Here is a 14,111-nt window from a genome sequence, read left to right as displayed (position 1 = left end):
TAATAGTTTTCTATTGGTGTCACCTGTTTCATGGGTGCATAATCCAACCTGTTTCATAAGTACATATAAAAATGTCCCCAACGCAATTATGCGGTCTAATACATCCACAGTGGGATTTCAACCGTTTTGTTCAGTTTATTTTCAAACTAATTAATTAATTAATTTTAAATTAAGTAACACTGCAACCATGTTTAGTGTTATCTAGTCCAAATATGACATGATTCCATTAATTTGTATCAGTTTGCATTACTTCAATCAGGGCGAACCGAAAATTCTACTTTTGTGGCTAATCGTTGTTGTGGCTAGCTTCACATAGGTAGGGACAAGCGGGTACCAGGGCTGCTTCCAGGAAGAGGACGGAGACGTTGGCCACATTCAGATAGAAATGTATCATGTAGAACGAACATGCCTCTGATTCTAAGGAATCATGTCAGTTCTATTCAAACATTTCTACCTGCAACTTTCCACAACGTTTTTGTACAGAACATCCCCAGGCGAAACCCACTGAGTATGAACCTGGAAATCCTCAATTTTAAACTTGTGGTGGACACCTCGCCGTGTGCTTGTAAAATATTTTTGAATCACGTTCTTCGCTCACTCGGGTTGACAGAAAAATAAGACAAAACCTTTGGCAAACATGATTTTATTTTACCTTTATTTAACTAGGCAAGTCAGTTAAGAACACATTCCTATTTACAATGACGGCCTACCGGGGAACAGTGCTGCCTTGTTCAGGGCAGAACGACAGATTTTTTACCTTGTCAGCTCCGGGATTCAATCCATGAACCTTTCGGTTACTGGCCCAACGCTCTAACCACTACGCTACCTGCCGCCCCAACAGCTTGACGGATGCGTTATCTAACATGTTATGACATTCTTTCGATATTAGGCAGTTTAAAAGTGCTATTACATACCTGTAGAAATAAAGAGAAAGGGAAAGCACAGTTCGGGCGTTTTCTTTATTATGAAGAATGGTGAGCGCCAAACCGGAACTTCCTGTCCCCCACTACCACAGTGCAACAGCGACATCTATTGGACTGATGGACTAACTACTGCTAAAGCATGTAAAATATAAAAGGGAACTTGATTAGCTACACAAATAATCCTTGGTTTAAAAAAACTAAAGCGGTGTCTGTTTTAGTGTCTAAGTTTTTTAACCCATTACATATGTATTGTAGATGATTTCTGTGGAAGGCCAAGAAGATCATCAAGAACCTCAGCCACCAGAGCCACGGCCTGTTCACCCTGCTACCATCTATCAGGCGGAGACAGTACAGGTGCATCAAAGCTGGGACAGAGAGAATGAAACCGCTTCTATCTCCAGGCCACAAGACTGTTAAACAGTCATCCTTGATTTGATTTAGAGAATATTGGTGACTAGCAAATTGGCTTGTCCCAATGTGTACTGGTGTCGTGACATGTATTGAGTAGATCAATAAACATGTGTTATTTTGAATTCCATGAATTAAACAAAAGCATTATATTTACTGTAAAGTTAACCCCCCATAACTACAATGATTCAGTAGATCAATAAAGTAACAGTACTCTAGCAGGTCTCCCAGCTGCTTATGTTGATAAAACATGTTAGAGAACAGGTCAGATTTAGCTTTGTGATGCTCAAATCAAATCACATTTATTGGTCACATACACATGGTTAGCAGATGTTAATGTGAGTGTAGCGAAATGCTTGTGCTTCTAGTTCCGACAGTGCAGTAATATCTAACAAGTAATCTAACAATTCCCCAACAACTACCTAATACACACAAATCTAAAGGGGTGAAAGAGAATATGTACATATAAGTATATGGATGAGCAATGGCCGGGCCGAGCGGCATAGGCAAGGTGCAATAGATGATATAAAATACAGTATATACATGTGATATGAGTAATGTAAGATATGTAAACATGATTAAAGTGGCATTATTTAAAGTGGCATTGTTTAAAGTGACTAGTGATACATTTATTAAAGTGTCCAGTGATTGGGGCTCAATGTAGGCAGCAGCCTCTCTAAGTTAGTGATTGCTGTTTAGCTGTCTGATGACCTTGAGATAGAAGCTGTTTTTCAATCTCTCAGTCCCAGCTTTGATGCACCTGTACTGACCTCACCTTCTGGATGATCGCGGTGTGAACAGGCAGTGGCTCGGGTGGTTGTTGTCCTTGATTATCTTTTTGGCCTTCCTGTGACATCGGGTGCTGTAGGTGTCATGGAGGACGGTGTCGTGTCTTTGGCATCATTAAAACTGAAGACTTATCTCTATCAAATAACTCTCTATAATTATTATTACGCGATTAAACTAATTAATCATGTTACTGTAATTAGCTAGGAAATCGGGGCACCAAGGAAAATATTCAGATTACAAAGTTATAATTTTCCTGATATAACTTTCAGATATTTTAATATCTGATCAATTAGTCTTCTGATTAATGAATTATTCTTTACCTCACGTTAGTCTCATTCCAAACGTCGTAAATTGTTGGTTATCTGCACGAACCCAGTCTTCACTATGAGTCATTCATACATCAATTGTGTCTTAAATCATTCATTTATTAACTAACTAAATCATCACAGAAATGCATAACAAACAGTAGATATGGTTACAAGGAAATGATAGGGGAATGTGCCCTAGTGGGCTAAACCGGCATTGCGGCTTGGTGGACAAAAGGGGAGTGGGGGTCAGCTGAGATAAGACACTATAGAGTTGATAATTATAACAATTGAAATGCTAATCCTTTGCACATGAACGCTCACTCATTCGGGAATAATTGCAATCAATATTCAATACTCTAGCAGGTCAGATTTAGCTTTGTGATGCTCAAATGCTCAAATGCTCAAGCTCAAATGCTCAGATGCTCAAATCAGATGCTCACCCTGGGTCTCCCGGGTGGCGCAGTGGTCTAGGGCACTGCATCGCAGTGCTAGCTGCGCCACCAGAGTCTCTGGGTTCACGCCCAGGCTGGGCTGGGTTCGCGCCCAGGCTCTGTCGCAGCCGGCCGCAACCGGGAGATCCGTGGGGCGACGCACAATTGGCATAGCGTCGTCCGGGTTAGGGAGGGTTTGGCCGGTAGGGAGGGTTTGGCCGGTAGGGATATCCTTGTCTCAGTATGTAAAAAAAAAAAAAATAATGTAATAAAATGTATGCACTCTACTGTAAGTTGCTCTGGATAAGAGTGTCTGCTCTTGGCCGGTAGGGATATCCTTGTCTCAGTATGTAAAAATGTAATAAAATGTATGCACTCTACTGTAAGTCGCTCTGGATAAGAGCGTCTGCTAAAATGACTAAATATATATAATATAATATATATATATATATTTACGCTCAGTGTGTCGTCGGGATTCTATACAACAATTAGATGTAAGCCTCATAACTGAGACTTCTCAGGATTCTCCAGGAATTTACGACCTGAGGTCGCAGCAGCCTGGGTGTAGGAGAGACAGAGAGAGGGGGATGGTGCAGAGGGAGGGGGATGGTGCTCGCTGTTCCCAAAGAGGGCAACGTCATGACAGCCGGTAGTTTGCCCCTGGTGTTGCGTTGTGCAAACCTCACCATTCTCTGGAGAGCCTTGCGGTTGATGGTTGCCATACCAGGCTGTGATACAGCCCGGCAGGATGCTCGATTGTGCACCTGTTAAAGTTTGTCAGGGTTTTGGGTGACAAGCCAAATTTCATCAGCCTCCTGAGGTTGAAGAGGCGCTGTTGCGCCTTCTTCACCACACTGTCTGTGTGGGTGGACTATTTCGGTTTGTCTGTGATGTGTAGGCCCAGGAACTTTAATTTCAACTTGCTGTCTTGTTCAGCTTCAGAAAAACAGTACATATATCACTTGAAACATAGTTTTTGTAATTCATTACACAAAAGAGAAGAGTTTGACCAGTACAAATTCATATTAGAGGTCGACCGATCAAGTTTTCATAACAATCAGAAATTTGTATTTTTTTTTTTACACCTTTATTTAATCTTTATTTAACTAGGCAAGTCAGTTAAGAACACATTCTTATTTTCAATGACGGCCTAGGAACGGTGGGTTAACTGCCTCGTTCAGGGGCAGAAAGACAGATTTTTACCTTGTCAGCTCGGGGAATTCAATCTTGCAACCTTACAGTTAACTAGTCCAACGCTCTAACCACCTGATTACATTGCACTCCATGAGGAGCCTGCCTGTTACGCGAATGCAGTAAGCCAAGGTAAGTTGCTAGCTAGCATTAAACTTATCTTATAAAAAACAATCAATCAATCAATCATAATCACTAGTTAACTACACATGGTTGTTGATATTACTAGTTTATCTAGCGTGTCCTGCGTTGCATATAATCGATGCAGTGCGTATCGTTGCTCCAATGTGTACCTAACCATAAACATCAATGCCTTTCTTAAAATCAATACACAGAAGTATATATTTTTAAAACTGCATATTTAGCTAAAAGAAATCCAGGTTAGCAGGCAATATTAACCAGGTGAAATTGTGTCACTTCTCTTGCATTCATTGCACGCAGAGTCAGTGTATATGCAACAGTTTGGGCCGCCTAATTTGCCAGAATTTTACGTAATTATGACATAACATTGAAGGTTGTGCAATGTAACAGGAATATTTAGACTTATGGATGCCACCCGTTAGATAAAATACGTAACGGTTCCGTATTTCACTGAAAGAAGAAACGTCTTGCTTTCGAGATGATAGTTTCCGGATTTAACCATATTAATGACCTAAGGCTCGTATTTCTGTGCGTTAGTATGTTATAACTAAGTCTATGATTTGATAGAGCAGTCTGACTGAGCGGTGGTAGGCAGCAGCAAGCTGGTAAGCATTCATTCAAACAGCACTTTCGTGTGTTTTGCCAGCAGCTCTTCGTTGTGTTTCAAGCATTGCGCTGTTTATGACTTCAAGCCTATCAACTCCCGAGATTAGGCTGGTGTAACCGATGTGAAATGGCTAGCTAGTTAGCGGGGTGCGCGCTAATAGCATTTTAAACATCACTTGCTCTGAGCCTTGGAGTGGTTGTTCCCCTTGCTCTGCATGGGTAACGCTGCTTTGAGGGTGGCTGTTGTCGATATGTTCCTGGTTCCAGCCCAGGTAGGAGCGAGGAGAGGGACGGAAGCTATACTGTTACACTGGCAATACTAAAGTGCCTATAAGAACATCCAATAGTCAAAGGTTAATGAAATACAAATGGTATAGAGAGAAATAGTCCTATAATTCCTATAATAACTACAACCTAAAACTTCTCACCTGGGAATATTGAAGACTCATGTTAAAAGGAACCACCAGCTTTCATATGTTCTCATGTTCTGAGTAAGGAACTTAAACGTTAGCTTTCTGACATGGCACATATTGCACTTTTACTTTCTTCTTCAACACTTTGTTTTTGCATTATTTAAACCAAATTGAAAATGTTTCATTATTTATTTGAGGCTAAATTGATTTTATTGATGTATTATATGAAGTTAAAATAAGTGTTCATTCAGTATTGTTGTAATTGTCATTATTACAAAAAAAATAAAAATAAAAATAGTCAGATTAATCGGTATAGGCTTTTTTGGTCCTCCAATAATCGGTATCGGTATCGGCGTTGAAAAATCATAATCGGTCGATTTCTAATTCATATACAAACTTTATGTTTCATTGGCAGATCAATTTAGTTGGCTTGAATGTGGTTTTCCAAACACATTATTTATCAATGACTAAAAGAACAAATCTAGTTTTGAAAATACAATTTAATAAACACATGTAGTCAGTCATTTCATAGCCTGTTTATAATTAAAGAAACAGTAATTTAGTAGTAAAAAATAATCCCAACCTAGTGGTGAAAATTGATCATCACACCATCTCTATCTGATACATGTTGTGTCTACTAGCTTCTTCCCACAGAAAACTGCAGAGGGAAGCAGTACCACCCAGTCAACCAACAGACTCAATTGTTTTAAGTGATGGGCACCAATATGGAAAATATATATCAATAACAGTAGGATTTTTTCAAACTGATATCGATACCAAACTCAGGAGGTTGGTGGCACCTTAATTGGGGAGGCCAGGCTGGTGGTAATGGTTGGAATGGTATCAAATACATCAAACACATGGTTTCCATGGTTTCCAGGTGTTTGATGCCGTTCCATTCACCCCGTTCCAGCCATTATTATGTACCGTCCTCCTCTCAGCAGCCTCCACTGAGATCATATCTATTTCAATGAATAACAATGCAACTGTCTACACTTCACTTCCATGGCTTTGTGAAGTCCAGAAAACTGTTGTTGGATGCTCATTGGGCCAAGTGTGATTGTTCTGGGTGTCTAACATACCTAAACAGTTTGAATACAATAGGAATCAATGAAATGCCAGTTAACTATGCTAAATTGAGAAGGTTTTGAGCGAAGGGTGTTCTACTATATCTACAAGTGTAGGTTAACAGCAAGGATAAACCGATATCACAATATGCTTTGCTCATATCTATATCAAACAAAATCAATATCATATCTAATTATCTATATTGGTTCTCACCACAAATTGTTTCAATGTGAGAAGCCAGAGGGTATTCAACCCTAAGGAGCAAATCCAAGGTCATCTCAATATCTTTTCAATAGAAGCTAATAAAACACACCAAAACTGACAAGGTGCCAACTGGGCACAAAATGGTTGAATCAATGGTGTTTCAACATCATTTATCAATGTATTGTGACGTGGAATGAACGTGTAGAACACTGTACATTGGATTTGCAAAAGCTGTTGTTTTGAGGTTCAACCACAGGATTATGGCATCATGTTAACCAATTTTCAACATAGTTAAACCTTGTATAAATAGGTTGAATATATGTTGAATTTGTACCTTTGAAACAACGTTAGATCTTCAACTTTAAATCCACTATCAGAAAAGACAATAGGCTGGCCAGCACCTCCTAGTGCAGAGTTGATTCATCTACAGCTATCCTTTTGGTCTGTCATCCAAGGTGGACATATTATAATGAGTATGTGAGTTGATGTCATCTCACATCTCACATCTCAAAACACGTGATTGGCTGTTCAGATACAGCTCAACAGACAGTAATATTGATTGATTTAATTAGTGATTTTTCAGACTTTGGTGATTACATCTGCCAATAACTCACCCTCAGACTGTTTTTCTAGTCACTCAATGACATTCAAGATTGGTGCCTCAAACTCCCTCCCCCTCTCTCGCGACTTGACAACAGCTGTTCAACTCCCGACATGCCTGATATGAATGCGGGGCTTGGTGGTTCACTATGAGCAGATCAATACACTGGAAGTAGAAACTTTCCGATTATAACAGTGAAACCGCGTGAGGTAACGTGATCAATTTTTTACAAGTCACATAGTTATAGACTTTGGGTTAGTCTGAGTGAATGTATATCATTTCGTCAAGGTAATTTCATAAAGGATCAATCTATTTGATATTTCTGGGTTCGTTTTACATGTTGTTTTTGGTTTTGTGTAAAATTAACGAGATGGTAAAATGGCGGTTCCCACTCGGTCTGCATCAAAACACTTCAGTGCAGGCGCTGAGGGTGCAGCAGAGAAAGACAATTTTAAGGTTGCACTACTGTTTTGAAGCTAAATGTAATGCTTATCAGTTTTCTACATGTGAACTAATATTCAGAGACATTCAGTTGTTTCTGTCTATCTATACATGTTACTATGGTGTGAACGGAACTACTATTGGTTTTTGATTGGAATAATACAGTGAAGACAAGGTTATTCAGGTAAATAGTACATAGTGCTGCCTAAAACATACTACAACCTTGTACTAAATGTTTTTTGAGGTATTTATGTGAATTCAGGAAATCTACTATAGATTAAGTGCATTTAAGTTGTGTAGCCTAATTTTAAAGTGTATACTTTGTCTAATGTGAATGAATTAATGTTTTGTCAATGCTTAACTACCAGATCTATTGAAATGAGATCAGTGCTTGACTTGGACAGCAGCTCACCGGATGAGTACCGGCACCTCAAATGTCTACTGTTTGAGCTCATGTTCCTCTTTATAGAATATTAGCTCAACAGTATTGTGGAGCTCCTGCACCTAGATATAAACCATATTTTTATGGCACTAACTTTTGTGTCCGTTTCTCTTTATTACTTCAGGCCGACTCAGATTAAGTCTGAGGCCTGTAACATCAACAGTGAGGACAAACCCAGGCTGCCTCTCTCCTTCCACACTGAGTCCAAACCTACAGTCACTGGGTCCTGATTGTGACAGTGGAGCCCAGTTTGCACTGCAGGATCCAGAGATGGCATCAGTGAAGCTGGAAGACTGCAGTCAAACACTGGAGCTGAAGGTCAACATGAAAGATGAAGAAGAGGAGGAGAAGATTGGGGAATCTGTTTCTCATGGTAAGAGCAGGTTCTGTCTAATTTTGTTGTTCGTTACAACTTCCCACTGTGCATGAAAAGTTGCAGTAGAACTGTTTCATGATGAACTGTTTCAATGAGAAGGTAAATATTATTTAATGCTACTGACACTTGCATGGTTTGACATCAGTATTGCCAGCATTTGTTTTATTCACTGGGCTATCTGGAGTGCCCAGAGAGTAGACTAAAGAAGTGAAGTAGACAAACTGCCAGTGTTTTAAAGTTCTATGAAATGAGTCTGGGTAGTTTCTAACCCTTGTGATAATGAGTGGAGGATAATATGGCTGATCATTTTCATGACTTATGAGATAGTTTTAGAATAGTTTTATTCTCCTTTTTGTATTGCACAGCCTACTTATATGAATGACGTACAGGTAGCCTAGTGGTTAGAGAGATGGGCCAGTAATCGAAAGGTTGCTGGATCGAATCCCTGAGCTGACAAGGTAAAAATAAACTTGGCAAAAAAAGAAACAACCTCTTACTGTCAACTGCGTTTATTTTCAGCAAACTTAACATGTGTAAATATTTGTATGTAAAATAACAAGATTCAACAACTGAGACAAACTGAACAAGTTCCACGGACATGTGACTAACAGAAATAGAATAATGTGTCCCTGAACAAAGGGGGGGTCAAAATCAAAAGTAACAGTCAGTATCTGGTGTGGCCACCAGCTGCATTAAGTACTGCAGTGCATCTCCTCCTCATGGACTGCACCAGATTTGCCAGTTCTGCTGTGAGACGTTACTCCACTCTTCCACCAAGGCACCTGCAAGATCCCGGACATTTCCTGGGGGAATGGCCCTAGCCCTCACCCTCCGATCCTACAGGTCCCAGACGTGCTCAATGGGATTGAGATCCGGGCTCTTCGCTGGCCATGGCAAAACAATGACATTCCTGTCTAGCAGGTGTGATGTTCAGATGTACCGATCTTGTTCAGGTGTTGTTACATGTGGTCTATTCCACAGGCCAAAATCAACATCCTCACGAATTCTATGCAAAGGAGATGTGTCCCGGAGGAGGCAGAGGCAGCTACCCACTTCTCCAGTGCTTAATTTGTCATTTGGGAGGTGCTGGAACCAAAAGTGAGCCCGAGAGGTGGTGACCTGGGGTTCTCTGAGGTACCAGAACACATTAAATAAAATACCTTTTATAATAAAGCATTGCAGGCATTATCATGGCTTTTGCGTACTGGCATATTATACTTGTTTTATTTAATTTAACTAGGCAAGTCAGTTCAGAACAAATTCTTATTTACAATGACGGCCTACCCGGACGATGCTGGGCCAATTGTGCGCCGCCCTATGGGACTGCCAATCGCGGCCAGATGTGATACAGACTGGATTCAAACCAGAGACTGGTGTGACGCCTGTTGCACTGAGATGCGGTGCCTTAGACCGCTGTGCCACTCTGGAGCAGTGGTTTTGAGCCACTTACAGAAGTTACACACATAGAGTACATTTCTTTTGTAGCCTGGAGTCCTGGAAAAATGTGGCCTTTTATAAATGGATTTCATGCAGTTCTACATCATTTTAGATGACTGGAGACTTTTGAATAATATTTTTTAATACTTCACAAATGACCAAAATGACAGGCTACTTCGACACTGACAAACTGAGCATCTGAGGTCAATAAAAACAACCTTGTCTCTAATCCATCAATAGCCTAGGCCAGGTGTGAGGAGAAACACATTGTACAATATGAGGAGGAAGTTATAGTCCTAAACAAGCTTTCCAGTTTCACTGACTCACCCAATGATGTGCAGCTCACTCACCGGCCAAAAGCTTCTCTCTCTTGCTTTACTTTGTAAAACTATGATGTTTGCTCAATAGGCCTATATGGAAGTTGATAACTTGGTAACAGACAGACTAGTATTTTCTTGTCAGCAGGATCCATTTGCTTTACAACCTGTGTTTTCCAGCAATTGTATTAGAAATATTGCTGAAGGCCTGTTTTGGCTGCATGCTGTTCACTGACAGATTTGCCACATGTTCCTGACTATAGACATGCCTTGTGATTCGGCTACACACAATCCACAGCTGGGCTATTTTATTTAAATTAGCTATTGATCCTCTGTAGCTAAATACTCCTGGTGTAGTATTGGGAATGATTTAATTTCTTTCTGAACAGACTGCAGAGTGCTGCAGCAACACACATCCCACAGCTATTATTCTATTAGGAGATAAATGAAGAAGTGCAATGCTGGAGAGATGAGTTTCTGGCTCATGTCCATAACAGCACAGAGAGGGAGAGAGATAATAGAAAATGAATCTCATTTTAGTTCTGTGAGAGATACAGGCGTGCTTCTCTCTCACCACAGCAATGGCCACGCCTTGGTCTAAATAGTCTACAATGTTGCACAAACCATAAACCTGGGACGTCCCAACATTAATACATTCTTAGAATATCAGGCACGTTTTCACATTACGATTTTTAGGGGGCATGACAATTACAGAGGAATCCAAATGTAACTACTCTGATTGCTTTTATGCAGATTTTTGCGTGATAAACGTGATACTTTTTGCGTGATACTTTTTCATGTCACAAGAGGTAGTCTACCTGATCCTGGCAAATGGGTTCCGGAACAAAAGACTACAAAACTGAGAGGTGCCGGAAGATCTGGCTCAAATTAAGCACCGTCCTTCTCATATAATGAGGTAGGGCCACCCCAAGAACACCTGAATGCAAACCAAGTTGCACCAAACCAAGATAGACCACAGCCAGTCGTTTCCAATGGGAACAGATGCGTCATAGTGGGCAGTGCCAAGCACGAGCTAGTACTAAATGTTTTTGTCATTTATGTGAATTTGGGAAATCTACTATAGATTCACTTACGTTGTATAGCCTATTTTGAAGTGTGTACTTTGTCTAATGTGAATTAATTCATGTTTTGTTGTCAATGCTTAGCTACCAAATCTATTGAAATGAGATCAGTGCTCAGCTCACCGGAGCTGAGTATCGGCACCTATTTCAGTCCAAGTCAAGGACTGAATTAGATAATTGAACAAAAATAAATATAATATTTTTTTATATGTTTTTTGAGAATAAAGAAAGTGCCAGAAATGTCAAGACTAACTTTTTTTTGTCTGTTTTTCATTGTTACTACAGGACGACTAGAATTAAGTCTGAGGCCGGTAACATCAACAGTGAGGACAGACCCAGCCTGCCTCTCTCCTTCCACACGGAGTCCAAACCTACAGTCACTGGGTCCTGATTGTGACAGTGGAGCCCAGTTTGCACTGCAGGATCCAGAGATGGCATCAGTGAAGCTGGAAGACTGCAGTCAAACACTGGAGCTGAATGTCAACATTAAAGATGAAGAAGAGGAGGAGAATATTGGGACATCTGTTTCTCATGGTAAGAGCAGGTTCTATCTAACTAAGTTTGTGTTATTCATTCCAACTTCCCACTGTGTATGAAAAGTTGCAGTAGAACTGTTTCATGATGAACTGTTTCAATGAGAAGGTAGATATTATTTCATGCTACTGAGACTTGCATGGTTTGACACCAGTATTGCCAGCATTTGTTTTATTCACTTGGCTATCTGGAGTGCTCAGAGAGTAGACTAAAGAAGTGAAGTAGACAGAACTTTAAAACACTGGCAGTTTATGAAATGACACGCCCCATTTTAGCTTTCATCTCTTACCCACTTTTAGAATAGTTTTATTCCCCTGTATTGTACAGCCTACTGATATGAATACATATGTAACCCAGTACAGACAGAAGAGGACTGGTCACCCCTTTGGGCCTGGTTCCTCTCTACATTTCTTCCAAGATTCCTGCTTGCTAGGGAGTTTTTCCTGGCTACTGTGCTTCTACATTTGCATTGCTTGCTCTTTGGGGTTTTAGGCTGGGTTTCTGTTCAGCACTTTGTGACAACTGCTGATGTAAAAAGGGCTTCATAATATAAATTTGATTGACATGTATATTGCACCAACTGACTGGTTCTTCTGATGTTGTTCACACAGGAGACCATGTTGAGACATTATCTATATCCAGAGAGCAACAGCAGGAAGATCACAGAGCTAAGAGGTCTCACCACTGCCCACATTGTGAGGAGATTTTCCCAATTCATTTAAAGCTAAAAACACACCTAAAAATACACACTGGAGATAATCTGTATTCCTGTACTGACTGTGGGAAGAGATTCACAACACCAGGAGCTTTGGCAGTTCATCAGAGAGTGCACACTGGAGGGAAGCCTTACTCCTGCTCTGACTGTGGAAAGAGTTTCTCTCGACTGGGCCACTTAAAAACACATGAACGTATACATACAGGAGTGAAGCCTTACTCCTGCTCGGACTGTGGACAGAGTTTCTCTCGACTGGGCCACTTAAAAACACATGAACGTATACATACAGGAGTGAAGCCTTACTCCTGCTCTGACTGTGGAAAGAGTTTCTCTCGACTGGGCCACTTAAAAACACATGAACGTATACATACAGGAGTGAAGCCTTACTCCTGCTCTGACTGTGGAAAGAGTTTCTCTCGACTGGGCCACTTAAAAACACATGAACGTATACATACAGGAGTGAAGCCTTACTCCTGCTCTGACTGTGGAAAGAGTTTCTCTCGACTGGGCCACTTAAAAAGACATGAACGTATACATACAGGAGTGAAGCCTTACTGCTGCTCTGACTGTGTAAAATGCTTCACAACATCGGCTGAGCTACAAGTTCATCAGAGAACACACACAGGAGAGAAGCCTTACTCCTGCTCTGACTGTGGAAGGAGTTTCTCTCTACCGAGCACATTAAAAAGACATGAACATATACATACAGGAGTGAAGCCTTACTCCTGCTCTGATTGTGGAAAGAGTTTCTCTCGACTGGGCCACTTAAAAAGACATGAACATATACATACAGGAGTGAAGCCTTACTGCTGCTCTGACTGTGTAAAATGCTTCACAACACCAGCTGAGCTACAAGTTCATCAGAGAACACACACAGGAGAGAAGCCTTACTCCTGCTCTGACTGTGGAAGGAGTTTCGCTCTACTGAGCACATTAAAAAGACATGAACGTATACATACCAGAGAGAAGTCTTGCCACTGATCTGACTGTAGAGAACACACAAAGGAGTGAACTTTACTTATTCCTTGAGGTTTTTAAGCAAACCATTTTTTATATTACTTATAGCCAGAGGCACACTCCAACACCATTTACAAACAAAACATTTGTGTTTAGTGAGTGCGCCAGATCAGAGGCAGTAGGGATGACCAGGGATGTTATCTTGATAAGTGCGTTAATTTGACCATTTTCTGTTATGCTAATCATAAAAAATGTAACTAGTACTTTTGGGTGTCAGGGAAAATGTTTAGAGTAAAAAGTACATGATTTACTTTAGGAATTTGCGAAATAAAAGTAAAAGTTGTACAAAATATGAATAGTTAAGTATAGATACCCCCAAAAAACTACTTAAGTACTTTACACCACTGTATGCATCCATGCTGTGTGTCAGCATTGCAGGCTGGTGGTGTGATGGCTGGGGTGTGTTTTCAGGGCACAGATTGGGCCCCTTGATAAAAGTTGAGCAATGTTTGAATGCCACAGGATATCTAAATAATCATTGCCAATCAGGTGCCTCCCTTTATGGCAGCAGTTTATCCATCTGCAAGTTGTTGTTTTTTCAGCAGGATTATGCCACAAGGCTTGTCCAGGAATGGTTCCAAGAACATTACAGTGAATTCAGCTCACTGAATTCACTGTAATTGTGAATCTGTGAGAGGAGATGAAACGAGCTATTCGGAGTAGATCC

General features: G+C 40.5%; 1 protein-coding gene across 1 annotated transcript; it reads left to right on the top strand.

The window, feature by feature from the left end:
* Positions 1–5,048: 5,048 nt before the first annotated feature.
* Positions 5,049–13,408, top strand: LOC129845280 (gastrula zinc finger protein XlCGF17.1-like). The gene is made up of 2 exons (XM_055913155.1): positions 5,049–5,069; positions 12,437–13,408. The coding sequence occupies exons 1-2, from the start codon at positions 5,049–5,051 to the stop codon at positions 13,406–13,408; spliced, it is 993 nt and encodes a 330-aa protein (XP_055769130.1).
* The last annotated feature ends 703 nt before the right edge of the window (positions 13,409–14,111 follow it).

Source organism: Salvelinus fontinalis, unplaced genomic scaffold (assembly GCF_029448725.1).
Source record: "Salvelinus fontinalis isolate EN_2023a unplaced genomic scaffold, ASM2944872v1 scaffold_0267, whole genome shotgun sequence".
NCBI lineage: Eukaryota > Metazoa > Chordata > Actinopteri > Salmoniformes > Salmonidae > Salvelinus > Salvelinus fontinalis.
This window is presented reverse-complemented; position numbering and strand designations above follow the sequence as displayed.